Raw genomic sequence first — 15,559 nt, 5'->3', positions numbered from 1 at the left:
CCGAGAAGTCCCGCCTCGTGCCTCAGCAGCCAACTGAAGCCTGCTACGCATGCGCCCTGCTTGTGCCGTGGGCGGAGTTGGGAACTAGCCCGGTAATTGAACTGTTTGTAGGATTTCAGCGCGCAACCTGAAATTTTAGTCTGTCAACCTTTAGGTAAGGTACTCATCTGAGGCATAAGCAAATAAATAATTAGAGAAAGTGACTCAAACATAGATCATTCTATTCTCAATGCGTGCTATTTCTCCATGCTTCTCGAAATCCCTAAACGTGTCTTAACTGAAATTAGGAAACATTGAATCGAACTGTAAAGGAGCAACGACTGTAAGGGCGCTTAGAGATCATCTAGTCTAACCTATTATTTTATAGATAAGGAGACTTAGGCCCAGTGAAGTTGCTTGAGTGTTGACTACGCTTTAAAAATGGCCTTTTGGTGATAAGCTTCCCTGATTTTAGCTAGGTTGATTCTCTTAGGACAAGCGTAATCGCAAGAAGACAGAAGAATTATAGTCAAGGGGAGAAAATCCATGCTTATATCAATAAGTCAAGGCGTGTGCAGGGATTGTAATTTTATTTATTTTATTTAATTAAGAAAAATTTTCCATGGTTACATGATTCATGTTCTTTCCCTCCCCTCCTCCAACCCCGCCTCCCGTAGCTGCCTGGCAATTGATTTTACATGTGTCATTGATCAAGACCCATTTCCATATTATTGATATTTGCACTAGGATGATCATTTAGGGTCTACAAGGGATTGTAATTTTGTGAACCTTAAAAGTATCTACCTTGGAATGTCTAAAAGATCTGATTTATCAGAATGGATAACTCCATCCATCAGGAATAAATGTCAGAATCGAATAAGAGAACCTGAGAGTTGGAAGGAACAGAGACTATCTAGGCCAACTCATATGTGAAAGGAATACACACTATATAATATACCAAGCAAATTATTTTCTACCCTTTGCTTTGTAGAGGAATTTACTTTTGGACAGCTCTATTTCTTAGGAAGTTTTCTATAATATTAAGCCTAAGTTTGTCTCTTTGCTGTTCTCCTTGTTCCTGGTTCTGTTTTCTGTAACCAGAGAACAATTCTAATTTCTTCTCTATGTGACAGACCTATATAAAAAGTAAAATGGAGAGAACATCTTATAGGATTGTTGAGTGTATCAAATAAGATAGCATGTAAATCATTTTGCAAACTTTAAAGTACTCTATGATTGCTAGCTATTAATGGTATTTTTTTAAAGCAGCTCAAGATCATAACTTTTTTGGCAACATCACTGCTGATTTATTTAATCTTTTTAAGCTCACTAAAATCCCTATTTTTCACAGGTGCCAACTAATAGGGCTCCCTCTACCCTGTACATATAGAAGCTGACTTTTTGTACCTATGTAAGACATTATATACTCAATTGTATGTAGGACTTTAGGAATTTGAAAAATAATTCTCTACAACATACCTACTACCTTGTGAAGAAGCCCATTCCAATTTGAATAGCTCTAATTATTTGAAAGGTTTTTTTTTGAGTGTTAAGGGTAAAATTTAAAATTCACAATAGCAAGTCTAAATCTCCCCAGTAACACCCACCCACTGAGTCTAAATCACCACTTTACAGATAAAGAAATTGATGCCCAGGGAAGTTGCTTGAGTGCTAACTATACTTAAATGGTTACTAAGCTATTGTGATGAGCCTCTCTGTTTAGCTAGGGTGATTCTCTTAAGACAAACTTGAAGCTTCTTGGGCTTCACTTGCATGGACATCACAATAAGAAGGCAGGAGAATTATAAAATCAAGAGGGTAAGATCTCTCTGGGGCCAATCTTGTGGAAAGGAAAACTTGCTTCCACATTGCAGTTTTCAAAAACTTGAAGACAGCTATAATGTCCCCCAGTCTATGTATTAATTCTACCTCCTTTAGAATAGCAAATGAGTCTAATAAAGTGGACTGGATAGTTATTGTCCAAAATAATTATCCAAAATAATTATTCTGTATTGAATTCGTTATTGTTGGTGATTGTCCCTCTTTTTTTAAAGCCTTACCTTCTATCTTAGAATCAATACCAGGTATTGGTTCCAAGGCAGAAGAGTGGTAAGGGCTAGGCAATAGGGGTTAAGTGACTTGCCCAGGACCACACAGTTGGGAAGTGTCTGAGGCCAGATTTGAACCTAGGACCTCCCGTCTCTAGGCCTAGCTCTCAATCCACTGAGCTACCCAGTTGCCCCCTTATATATCCATTCTTAGCAGTTGTGATTTTAAAGATTACAACCACTCAAATCTTCTAGTTATTTTTGTCCAAGTTTCCTCATAAATTCTCCATCATTTTACCACTCTCCAGTTCCTCCAATTTTACCACTCTTTACCAATTTCCATCTTTATCACTTTGATAAAAATACAAAATAATCATCAATAAGACCAAAAATGTAGAAGAATGGGTGTTGAGAGGTTCTTTAATGTGATAAAATGTGTCTAATCAAAATAATATTACTGTTTAGTGATTTTGTATAACTTCATTTTATCTCTCTGGTTCTCAGTTCCCTTAGAGCTCAAAGGTCTATCAGTGTATAATTCTTTTGATAAGCAACATTCCTAGCACCAATCACAAGAATTCATCAGGATCTGGGTACACAAACAGTACAACCTCAATAAATCCTTTTCCTGGCTATCTCCTTTTTGTTCATCCTGGAAACACTCCAACCTCCCTCTGATTCTAGAAGCAAGGGGAACCCAACTGCCAGAATATCTTACACCTAAACCTTTTGCTTCAGGTTAACAGACTGTTACAACTAGAAAGATCTTGAAATATCCTCATTTTCTTGATTCCTACTCTAGTACTTTTTCTGAAGGTGTGAACAATCCCTCCATTAAATGCCAGGATTTGGTTTAGGTGAAATGGGCTGTAAATGAAATGTTTCTTATACCTCTATAAATATATTCTTCACACATTATGGGAAAACATTTAGAACTAGGTAAAATATGTCATTGTCTAGATGTAAAGAGGAAAACAGTCGACTAATGGAAGAAGTAAAAAAAAATCAAACTTTATTTTTTAATCAAACCACTAGGAAAATATGGCATAGCCTTGAAACACTGAACAAGAAGGCTATGTTAATTCCATTCAGTAAGAAGTTGGTATAAAGAGAACAAGATCTTTTCCAATACAATGCCTGGTACTAACATTTGCTTGTAGTTTTAAAAGCCAGTGATAAATGAATAATTGGTGCCAGCTTTCTCCTGAAGTCTGAGGGAGAAAAAATTCTCCTATTCTCCCTTGCAACCTTGCCTACCCCTCAGAAATTTAAGCTGTCTTTCTACCCTTTCCTGTTCTCTGAGGTACCTATACACAAGTTTCTGTTGAAGAGGACAAATCAGTAGAGCCAGGGACAACACATCACATCTTTTTCTTCTTTGGGGAAAACTTTCCCCAAAACAAACCATCTACCATTCCCTTAACCAAGACTTAAAACTTCTCCAAGCAAAAAGAAGCTTTCTTTGGCCTTAACTGTTTCAAGTTAGTCTCAAAATATACTTTAACTGAATGTTGCCCTTGTACTTTCTAGAAGGGCAAGAAAAGGTAACTGGAGCAGCAGTCCTAGAGAAGCCAAGGTGAAGGAACCAGAGTTCACAGACCTGGTGGAAGATTTCCTTTTTATGATCTTGCTTGGTGTCCCAGCTGAAAGCAGGAGTGAGCACTGGCCTCATTAAAGAGATCACCAGGCAGCTAGTTGTTCATTGTTCTAAGGCAAGTAACCTTCTTTCCCCAGGTTCTTGTACTGGGAAAAAAGCACAACTGTTTCTTTTTTCCAATCAGTAGTGAACTTATGGCTACTGCTTTATGGTATATGGGAAAAGGCTCAATCAGGAGGGCATGAAATTGGCACCAATAAGTGTACGTCTATTTCAGGGATTCACACCAGATAGAAGGTAGGTTGGGAAGGAAAATCACTAATAACCACAAACCCATGGGGCTATTCCTGCTTCCAGGAAAGGAATACCTCTGAACCAGCTGAAAGCCATTAAAGGCTCTAACATGTAGAATAGGGGTCAACTTCACAGATGGGATGGATCTGGGTACTATTAGCTCTCCAGGCTACCTCCACTCCTGAGCACCAGTTTCTTCCATTTTATTCACCTGTGGACTAAAACAAATAATGGAACCAACTGAGTCTAGAGGCAGATGCCAAAATCCCATAAAAGTATTCTTAAACTTGCTACTAGCCTCAATTTCTTCATTTTCAAATTTTCAATTAAAGGTAAAAATTTCCATTCATTTTTACATGTAGACCCATCTCCCACCCAATGACTACTGACAATGATTATTTTGCAATAGATGCCAGGGAATCTTTCATCTTCTTGGTCATGGTGGGGATGAGGTACATGTGGTCATCAACACATTTGGTCACACAGGACTCTAGCTGCCTCTTCACCTGCTGCTCCTTGCTCCCAGTATCCATTGAGTCTTTGGCTTTGTCATTGCAGTGCATGATGCATCGAGTCAGGCGGTCCTGGAATCAGAAACCATAAGTCAGGGAAAGATTAATATCATGGCAATATGGTATCACCTCACTGCCTAAACAGTATTAAGCAAAGCAAATGGGAACCAGAGGATAAATAAACCATTCACTCAGAACACTTTTCCTGGAAACATTGAGAGGTCAAGTTAGTGTTTACGGGTCCTTAGTCAACAACCTGATCTCTGAAAAGGAGAAAGCAATGGCCTCAGAGAATCTCTGTTCAAAACATATCATGCTTACTGCCCATGTAGCCCCGGAAGGTTACTGACCTTCCTGAGTCTCAGTTTCCTGATTTCTGAATTGAAGAGGTTAGACTAGATGACCTTTAAAGTCACTTTCAGCACTAAAGCTATAAATCCATGATAAAATCATTATAAATTTTGAGACCTCTTCTTATGGGCATAGCATTTTAGTCAACAAAGCCATTACTTTCCTCTTGATTTCTGCCTCTGTTTTGATGCAACAAACCTCTTTGTTGGTGTATAGGTTTTACAATTATTTTTTTCAGTGGATATTCATAGACACGGAGGGTCCTGTAGTGGTAGATGAAGCTTTCAGTTTACCCAAATCCCATGTATTCTTCAAGATTCAGCCCAAGACACCTCACACTAGAATTGTAAAGTACCTTAGAAGTCATCTAATCAAATCCCTTCCCCCAATTTCCACCCCCCCCATTCCTTTTATGGCATTTATAGTACAGATAATATAGTATTTGCTTGAATCTGTCTCCAGTAATCTCTGTCCTCCCGTCTGGGCTTCTAAGTCCACAACATATACCAGGGCACTTAAATTCACTATAGGAGAATAGATTTAAAAAAAAAAAAAGGTAGCAAATCAGATATTCCTGAATCAATTTATCAAAAAAGCCAGAATACTTCCTGAATGCTTCCTTGCTAGGAGGAACAGAAAATGGGAAAGAAAATGGGTCTGTTAGATCACAGTTGAAAGTTGATTACCTTGCATTGGTAATCAGGAGCATCAGAAACTAGATTCTAGGTACCACTGGCTAACATCATCATTAACCAGATTCACTCCAACTCATGTAAACCTCAAATTTCCTTAGACTTATAAATGTTGGAAATTTCACCATTGGGATATTTCATACTTGGAAAATTTCTTACTGATAGTCTATTGGAATGGGAACCCCATTGGCATAGGAGGTTCTTTCTCTTCCCTTCTTAAGATTACTTTAGGACAGAAACCCTTTGCTGAACAATGGAAAGGACTTTGACCTATGCTTAAGCATAGAACAGGAATTTCTTTGAGTCTTGATTGATTTTAGAATTGATACAATGGAGATACTTGGAATAAATCTCCACCCTATTCAGTCCTAATAGGATTGAGTAAGGGCTGCAGCCTAGATCAAAATTTAATTATTCCAATCTCTACCATACTCAAGTTAACAGGATTTAGAAAGGGCTGTAGCAAAGGAGTAAAGATTTAATCATTTGAAAATATGACCTTCAACAGACATGTGCAAAAGCCAGAAACCTCTGGGCGGTCCTGGGTTAAGCTAGAGCCTCCATTGGCACAGGGAAATTGATGAAGAGTGATTAGTAGATGGGAGAACTGAGGGGAGGAACTTGGATGGTTTCCTTAAAGATAGGGGGTCTGGAGACTCCAAGGGAGGTGGTTGAGGTTTTGGTGGGTGTGGTTCCTGGGCTCTGAGAAGGCTTGCTCTGAAGGAAGCTGAAGGTGGGGGCCTCTGAGACTGTTTCTCCATTTTGGACACGTGAGTAATAGGGACTGATCTCTTTTCTTTGCCCCAGCTATCTAAGGGCTTGGGTCTTTTGGCCCAGCCTAAACAGAAGGGGTATTTAAGCCCTATTCCCTTCTCTCCCTTTTTCTCTCTCTCTATCTCTAATTCCTTTCTTACTCCTATTGTAATTAAACTCCAAAAAAGGCTGACGGCTGACTTGAGTTTTTCATTTAGGAATTACATAGCTGATTCCTTGGCGACCTTAAATTAATATATATCAGTCTTTTAAAGTGATTCCCTTGTTACACTCATCAGAGGGCTGACTTTTAAGGATGGTTGCATGTATTAAGTATTCTCTTTTGTCTCTTGTTATGGTGTAGACATGCTTATATGACAACTGAGTCATAAAAAAAAAGCTTGAAAAACAACACCAGCATCTATTATGTAGAGCTTGATCTGAGGTTAGAAGACAGAGTCAAGTTCTTTCATCTCATTGGGCTTGTTTCCTCATCTGAAAAGAGAGGTTAGAAAGGATAACTCTTTAACTAATAATTCAACTGTGACTCTGGCCACCATTATAGGGACACAAAATATATAACAAGGGCCATTGTGTTGGAAGTTTATAATCCAGTTAGGGGATAAGGTTTAAACACACAGGAAAGAAGAAAAAAAATTACTATATACTCAAGTGCTAAGACTTTTTTGTTTTAGAAACCAAGACATGGAAGAGATTACGAGAAGTAGATACTGTATCCCTTCTCTTATACCTAGAGGTTGTAAAAGGAAGTTCTTCATGCAAGAAAATTTAGGCTAGACTGAGCTCTAATGTTCCTATCACAATTCTAGACTAGGAAGGGTACATGAAGCAGTGAATTGGGCAGGTAGGAAAAACAGGGAGGAATTAGATAAGTGAAGACATCCCCCCAAAATGCCTGAATATCGACTTAAACCATTAAAAAACCCTATATTTTATAAAAATCTCTATATAAAGGAATTACCCTGTTCTCTGGTTTGAGACAGTAAAAAACAGGGCAGGATTATGAGACAATGAATTTATGAAGCTCAGGGGTCACAAGATTATAGTTGTAAAGCAGAAAGTGGGTTAGAGTGCTAGATCTGAAGTGAGGGAGATGTGAATTAGAATCCTGCTTTAGACTAGCTATATGTCCCTAGGGAAGTCACTTAATCTCTCTCATTTTTCACATCTGTAAAGTGAAGTAATAACATTTATTTCATAAGGCTGTTGTGAAGATCAAATGAGATAACATGTAAAGTGTTTTGCCAACTTTAAAGTGATACCTAAATGGTAGTTTTTATTAGAATCCAGGTTGTCTCACTCAAATCCAGTGTTCTCCTCACTATACTAGGCTACCTCTCTAGTGCTGGACCATAGAAATCAAGTCCAACTCCATCATTTTGTGTGTTTTTAAATGGCTTTACTTATTCCCACTGGGCCTCAGGGAAAAATTTCAAAATTTATACTGGGTTTGTTAATTAATAAGTTTTTTTTTAAACTCATACCTTCTTAGAATCAATATTAAGTATCAGTTTCAAGGCAGAAGAGGTTTAAGGACTAGGCAACTGGGTTTAAATTACTTTGCCCAGGGTCATGTAGCTAGGAAGTGTCTAAGGCCAGATTTGAAGCCAGCACTTCCTGTCTCCAAGCATGGTTCTCTATCCACGGAGCTGCCTAGCCGCCCCATTTTATATTCTTGTTAAGAAAACCCCATGGATTGCTATGGTCCATGGGGTTACAAAGAGTCAGACATGACTGAAAGAATGAACAAAAAGAACACCCCATTAAACACTGTTTCCCCACCCATGTCATTCTTCATGTACTTGGTATGTAGTTTCCATTTTTTTTGGGTGTCATGTAGCACTTTAAGGCTGCCAAAGTGCTTTACATATTATCTGATCCTCACAACAGCCCTGTGAAATAATAATAGATATAGTAGTAGTCTCTTGCTAACCGAGGATGATGTTTGTCTTTGTGCTTTCATCTGTGATGTAGATGAGTGTGCACAAAAAAACACTTGTGCGTGAATGAGATTTTAGTGGAAAAGTCATGCACAGAGACAGTCCCACTCTCTTGGCATTGGAAGCCTGGGTCCAGTGGCATGAAAAGTCGTTACACCTGGAGATGTCCTCAGCTGCATTGGATGGCCATGTTGTCTTTTGTGTTCCAACATGCCCTAAACACTCCACAGCACTTTGCTGCGTCACCCTCTTATTGGTTTCTTCCATCTGTATAGGTATAGCTGAATAATAGTAACACTAATGATAAGCTTTTAAGGCTCATAACTGTGATAATACTTTTGGCATACCTTGTATAGTGCTTTAGTGTTTGTAAAACAATATGTTATCTTGTCTGATCCTCACAACAGCACTTTGAGATAGGTGTTATTATCATCCTCATTTTACAGATGAAGAGACTGAAGTTGAGAGGTTTTAGTGTCTTGCCCAGTCATATGGTAAGCTAGTAAAGTGATCTGACACAAGATTTGAACTTGGGCCTACTTAACTTCAAATCCACAGCTCTATAGATCATACCACCCATCTGCCCCATTACAAATAATATAATTTAAAAACAAAACAACACACATAGGGCTCTTTTTTCACTCTCGGCAAAAAAACCTTTGAGTTAACAGGTCTGAACAATCTGTCAATACTCTTGCTTAATTTCCAAATGTTGTCCAGAAAGGTTGAACCAATTCATAAAATCAACAGGATTGAATTAGTGTGTCCATCTTCCCACATATACATATATAGCCATATCCAGGTTGTTTTAATTTCCTTTTCTCTGATCATTCTGATTCTGAACATTTTATTCAGGTTCATGTTTTGAACATTTGATATATTTTTTATTTTGAAAGATGGTTCATATCCTTTGACTACCTATTTGGAATGCATTTTCAGTGGCAGTCCTCGTGTCTGAAATGTTACACCTCCTCATCTTCACTTCTTATTTTTCTACAAGTCTCAGATAAAATTTTACAAGAAATCTTTTCTAGGTCCTTTTTTAATGAGATCATCTCAAATTTATCCTGTGTTTTTTGGGGTACATAGTGGTCTATATGTTGTACCCTCTATGTTAGTTCCTTGAGGGCACAGGCCCATCTTTGCTTTTCTTGTATCCTTATTACTTAACACAGTGTCTGGCACTTGGAAAGTATAGTGCTTAATAATGGAGGAAATATTACAGTTTTCCTTCAGTCTGTAGCTTTCATTTTAATTTTGAAATGAAATTTTTGTGTAAAAGTATTTACATTTTATATAAAAAAGATTACCATTCACATTTTATATCTGGGTATACATTTTCCCACAATTATATATTCTCTTCTATTTTTTAATGTACTACATGACCTTTATATTTAGATTATTTATGCATTTGGAATTTATAGTATAAGATGCTGATCTAAACCTATTTTTTTTTTAAACCCTTACCTTCCGTCTTGGAGTCAATACTGTGTATTGGCTCCAAGACAGAAGAGTGGTAAGGGCTAGGCAATGGGGGTCAAGTGACTTGCCCAGGGTCACACAGCTGGGAAGTGTCTGAGGCCAGATTTGAACCTAGGACCTCCCGTCTCTAAGACTGGCTCTCAATCCACTGAGATACCCAGCTGCCCCCTAAACCTATTTTTAAACTAGATTGCTTTCCATTTTCAAAGTAGTTCTCACAAAATACTTTCTTTTTCAGTTGTGTATGTTCTTAGCCCAACTCCTCGTCCCCCTCTCCCACTATTTTATAGAAAAAAAAATTGAGATATCTGTACTATATAATGCATTTAACTATGTAATTTATAGTTGAGAAGTGGAATAGTGGAAAAGGCCTTGAATCTGTAGTCAACAGGACCTGAATTAAAATCTCAGCTCAGCTGCCTTGGGCAAAGCACTTACTATCACTAGGCCTTGGTTTTCTTATCTGTGAAACCAGAGGGTTGAACTAAATAAAGATTCATTCCAACTCCAGATACTATGAGCTAAGTAAGTATGCTGCTTATGATCATTTCTATTAAAAATGGTCATCAGGTTGTTAGCCAGATACATAATTATAATATTGTTTCTATGGGAAAATCAAATTCAGTTTATGTCATTATATAGCTTCCTAAAGCTACTAAAGATAGGCTACTAAAAATATGGAAAATGCCTGTACCAAGTTAATGTTCTTGTTGTTTGTCCTTTTTTTGAAGAGGATCAATGACATTAGGGGGTGATGTCTTGACTTGAAAGTGAATTAGATTTAAGTGAGACAGAGCTACACAAAGTTGTTAGCCTCACTCTCTCTTCCAGAGACATCAAAGGTCAGTGGCAGGATAAAGTCAGAAGACCGTGGCATTTTCATGTCTGACCAAGCTCTAAGAGCTCCATAGAACCTGCTTCATGGCCACTTGGAACAAACTGTTTTCTTCTGCTCATTTCATTGGGGAAGTCTTCACATGCTTGAGGTAGGTATCTCCCTACTTGGTTTGTCTTGTCTGCTGAGATGATTTTACCTGGGTGTGGCCTCTGAGGATTGAGGGACAGGTGGACATCAAAGGTGGATGAGCAGCCCTGAAAAAGACTTGGAAAGCCCTCATACCAGATGGCTCTCTCACCTTTTATAAATGTTAACTGAATTGAGACATAAGAGATTGAACTTATGGAATTTTGAACTTAAAGCTTGTCATCTCTGACATGGAGATGATGATCCCTCGACAGGGATGAAGAAGTTCCTCTGAGAACAGCGATACTGAGTCTCACCTGGAATTTCTCTAGTTCGCTGGTCACAAGGGCTTGGGCCTGGGCCAAGGGTGCATGGCAACGCTCAATGCACTGATGAACCTGCTGCATAGAGGCCTGGGAATCCTCACAGCAACTGGCACTGCATCGGAACATGGTACTCTAGGAAATATAACAAACAATCAAGCAAAAATACATTCTTCAGCCTTAGGTGAAGGATGTGCAAAAAGTACATTGAAAGACACAGAAGACTGCACAATGCAAGACTGAAGCCATTTGGGTCCTGAGTTTAAATACTGCCAATGACACTTATATGGCAACATTGCCTCATTCCCATCAGCCACTCACTAAAAAGTCCACATCTCCCACCTATAAAACAGGTAGATTCCAGAATCTCAAAGTCAGAAGCAAAAGCATAGGCCATCTATTTCAACCCATACTTGAACAGGAATAGCCTTTTATAAAACCCTCCAAACTGGCTGCTCAGTCTTCACTTGAAGACCTTCAAGGCAGTCCAACCTAGCCCAATCTACTTTGAGATAAGTCTAATCGTTTGGAGCTTTTCCTTATATCAAATCCAAGCCTGCCTCTTTGCAACTGTCATTCACCATTCCTACTTTGGGTCCAAACAAAACAATTCTAACCCCTAAGATCCATATGAAAAACCTCCAAAGGCTTTATACACACTACCTCATTTGAGCTAGGTGTCAAAGTGGAGGGAGTACTGGACCTGGATACAGAAGAACTGATAAGCTTTGTGGCCCTGGGCAAATCACTTAACCTCTTTGTGCCTCAATTTTTTAAATCTGTAAAATGGGGATGATCATAGCACCTATCTTCTAGTTTTGTTGTGAAGAACAAATGAGATTATATTTGCACAGTGCTTTATAAATGTGAGCTATTATGCTTATAAGAGGGAAGGGAATAAGCATTTATGTAGCATCACTATGTGCCAGAAATTGTACTAAGCATTGTGAGATACTCTAGTAGTAAGACATGAAGTTTAGACATCTCTGTTCTCATAAAATTTATACTTTTTGTATGTTTGAGAATAGAAGGAATTATAGAAAAGGCAATTTGGTATGGCATATAAAATCCTGCATAGGTGGTCAGGGGATGCAAGATCTACAATGGTCAAAGGGACAGCTAACAAATGTCCCTTGAGCAAACACTCTGTGTTGAGGAGGGTAGGCAATAGAGAACCAGAGGACATAGTTTTCAGGTACATACCCTATTCAGTACAAGGGAAGGATTTTCTGCATAGGGGAAGACTAGCAGTTTTCAACCCAAGGATTTCTTGCAAGGGTTCTCTGTATCTCTATGTGGTACCATAAATCAGAACATGTGTGCCAAGGACTTATTTAAATGCCATCCACATGGCAAAAAAATTGGAAAATGAGGGGATGCCCTTCAAATGGGAATGACTGAACAAATTGTGGTATATGTTGGTGATGGAATACTATTGTGCCCAAAGGAATAATAAAGTGGAGGAATTCCATGTGAACTGGAATCCTCCAGGAATTGATGCAGAGTGAAAGGAGCAGAACCAGGAGAATATTGTATACAGAGACTGATACACTGTGGTACAATCGAATGTAATGGACTTCTCTAGTAGCAGCAATGCAATAATCCAGGACAATTCTGAGGGACTTATGAGAAAGAACGCTATCCACATCTAGAGAGAAAGAACTGTGGGAGTAGAAACACAGAAGAAAAACAATTGCTTGATCACATGGGTTGATGGGGATATGATTGGGGATATAGACTCTAAATGAACACCCCAGTGCAAATACTAATAATATGGATATAGGTCATGATCAATGACACATGTAAAACCCAGTGGAATTGCATATTGGCTATGAGATGGGGGTGGGAGGAGGAGGGAAAGAACATGAATCCATGTAATCATGGAAAAATTTTCTTAATCAAATCAAATAAAAAAAAATTAAATGCCATCCACAAAGATATATATATACATATATATATATATATATACATACATATATATATATAAAGGAGCTTCCTGCCTTCATCCTGGGGATTCACATCTCCTGGTGATGTTTTAGACATTCTCTTATCACCTTCTCTGTATTCCTAACCCTTTATTCCCCAGGGAAGGCATTACTTGCTAAACTAAGTTTTTTTTTTAAATCCCTTACCTTCCATCTTGGAATCTGTATTGATTTCAAGGCAGAAGAATAGTAAGGGCTAGGCAATGGGGGTTAAGTGACTTGCCCAGGGTCACACAGCTGGGAAGTGTCTGAGGCCACATTTGAACCCAGGACATCCCATCTCTGGGCCTGGCTCTCAATCCACTGAGCTACCCAGCTGCCCCCCCCTCCCCCCCCAAACTAAGCATTTTCTAAGGAGAAATACAGCTAACCAGGACACTTTTACTTTCGAATCCAATAACACACACTTATTGAACATCTACTGAATAAAGTAAAAAGGCAAACTTTCTGCGGATGTGGGGCATATATTTGTTTAATGAGCTTCCCCGCGAGCAAAGTTCCCTTCACAAGCACCTAGGGTACAGAGTGATTAGTGACTTGCTTCCACCCCAGGGTCGCAGTAGCTCAAGCTTTAGAAACTTTGTTGGAACTCGGGTCCTCCAGACGCGCCGCCTCCCCGTCCCCGGAATGAGGAGAGGTTCGTTCCCCTGGGATGGTGGGGGAAGTGCAGCACCCGGGGATTTGGGGGTGGGCGTGCAAGAAGCGTTGACAAAAGAGGAGTCAAAACTGACAGTGAAACACCCACGGTGCCCCGCACGCGGGAGAAGCTGACTTTAGACTAAGTGCAGCGCTCAAGAAGAGAATCATTTTCATTTTACTCAAGCAGATAATTGAGTCTCAGTAGCGAGAAGGGGAAAAGGGAAGTGACCCACCCAAGGTCACTGTTGTGGGTGTCCACCTGGGGTCCCTACACCTGCGGACAGTGCTCTTCCCACGTTCCCACGCGGCCTCCATGGCAGCGTCCAGTGGGCACTGGCCGAGGTTTCTCTGCCCTTTATGACCTTGGACGGGTTCCCTCCCCTCTATGTCTGGGCACCTCGGATTACCTTTACGTAAATTGAGGAGGGGGTGGGCCTCAATATTCCGGGAACCTGTTTCCCGGGGTGTAAAATGAAGGGAAATGGGATTCGGTTCATGTTGCCACGGTTTCACTGTATGTAAAATAAGAAGGCGGGATGGGGGGAGGGAACTGGACTTGTGCACGCTTAACGGAGAGGGTATGGACTTGATGCTCTGCGCCTCTGTTTCCATATTGCAAAATGAAGGGGGTGGGTTGAACTGGGTGCTGCCCATGGGCCCCTCCATGAATTCATGGTTTGATTCCGGGGTAGGGTTCCCGCCAGCCCTCCGCTGCCACTACCTGCATCTTGCGGATGTTCTCCCGCTCCAGCCCCTTCACCATGGCCTCCACCGCCTCCTGCACCCGCAGCTGCTGCGACTCAGCCATGGCGCGTGCCCCAGCCCCTAGGCTCAGCGCCCAGCTAGGCTTAGCCCGCGCGCTCTACCCCGGCGTCCACATGGACACCGAGGGCGACCCGCTCCACCCCCTTCCCGGGCCTCCTACTTCCGGCCTCCACAGTCACAGCGATTCCAACCAACCAGCGAGTCTCGGCAGAGCGACCCTTCTTTCTGTCTGACCTGTGAGGGGTGGTGCTGCCCCGCGCTGGAGTAGAAGCGGAACTGCAGCGCTCACCGCGTCCTTTCGCTCTTGCTTTAGCCATGCAGGGTCCAGCTCCTGGCCTTCCCAGGGGAATTCATACTAGGCAATCTTCATATTTTACATGTAGGGAAATCGGACCATAAACGTTACGCAAGTGATTCAGGCTGCACTTGGATGACCCGAGATTCGAACCCAGGCACCTGGTTTTCATCTTCTGCAGTCCTTTTCTTAGCTCGCCTGGCTCCCTCCTTATAATGAACAAAAGTTGTCACTTACAGGTACACTCACTGTAGCTATGAGAATTTTGAAGCATTTGGGTTGGACTAGCTTATGGGAAGTAATCGTTCATAGGATCATTATAATGCCACTTAGTGAGTTAGAACAGAATTCTTTTTTCAATAAGTTTTATTGATGCATTTTTCTTTTAAAGAATAATTTCCCTTCATATCCCTTCTCAGAGAACTAACACAGGTAACAATTTTTTTTTTTCAAAATCAACAGAAAAGGAAAAAACAATCAAACCGATCAATATGTAAAAAAATCCAACACAACGAAATCTGAAAATGCACTACACTTGTGAACCTTCCACTTCTGCATAGGGGTGGGGCTAACAGGGCTCTTTGGAAACATGCTTGTTCCTTAAAATTTTGTAATACTCACTTTCGATTTTTGTGAGTGGTCGATCTGTTTACATTGTTGTAGTTATTGTGCCTATTGTTGTCTTGTCTCTACTTCCTTCACCCTAAATCACTTCGTGTTTTACTTTCTATTCATCACAGCCATCCTTTCTTACAGCATAGTAATATTTCACTGCCTTCATGTGCCACAATTTTTTAGCTATATCCCAATTGGTGGGCATCTATTTTGTTTCCAGTTATTTGCTATTATAAATATTTTGGTGTATACGGAATATTTTTTGTTCTCCTTGGGGTTTAAGCCTGGGGGCTGGAATCCTCCA

General features: G+C 40.1%; 1 protein-coding gene across 1 annotated transcript; it reads right to left on the bottom strand.

The window, feature by feature from the left end:
• Window positions 1-3,018: 3,018 nt before the first annotated feature.
• Window positions 3,019-14,571, bottom strand: FAM136A (family with sequence similarity 136 member A). The gene is made up of 3 exons (XM_001381696.4): window positions 14,302-14,571; window positions 10,951-11,091; window positions 3,019-4,502 (listed from the first exon to the last, which is right to left on the bottom strand). Exons 1-3 carry the CDS (start codon window positions 14,386-14,388, stop codon window positions 4,314-4,316), a joined length of 417 nt encoding a protein of 138 aa, XP_001381733.1. The 5' UTR covers window positions 14,389-14,571; the 3' UTR covers window positions 3,019-4,313.
• Between the last annotated feature and the right edge of the window lie 988 nt (window positions 14,572-15,559).

This window comes from Monodelphis domestica, chromosome 1 (genome assembly GCF_027887165.1).
Source record: "Monodelphis domestica isolate mMonDom1 chromosome 1, mMonDom1.pri, whole genome shotgun sequence".
In the NCBI taxonomy this organism is placed as follows: Eukaryota; Metazoa; Chordata; class Mammalia; order Didelphimorphia; family Didelphidae; genus Monodelphis; species Monodelphis domestica.
This window is presented reverse-complemented; position numbering and strand designations above follow the sequence as displayed.

What these genes read in the sequence shown, in the direction of transcription:
- FAM136A (XM_001381696.4), bottom strand. Translation starts at nt 14,388, where the DNA reads ATGGCTGAGTCGCAGCAGCTGCGGGTGCAGGAGGCGGTGGAGGCCATG. An exon ending in AGAACATCCGCAAGATGCAG is followed by an intron (nt 11,092 to 14,301) that starts GTAGTGGCAGCG and finishes TATATTTCCTAG; the next exon opens with AGTACCATGTTCCGATGCAG. An exon ending in GCGAACTAGAGAAATTCCAG is followed by an intron (nt 4,503 to 10,950) that starts GTGAGACTCAGT and finishes TTCTGATTCCAG; the next exon opens with GACCGCCTGACTCGATGCAT.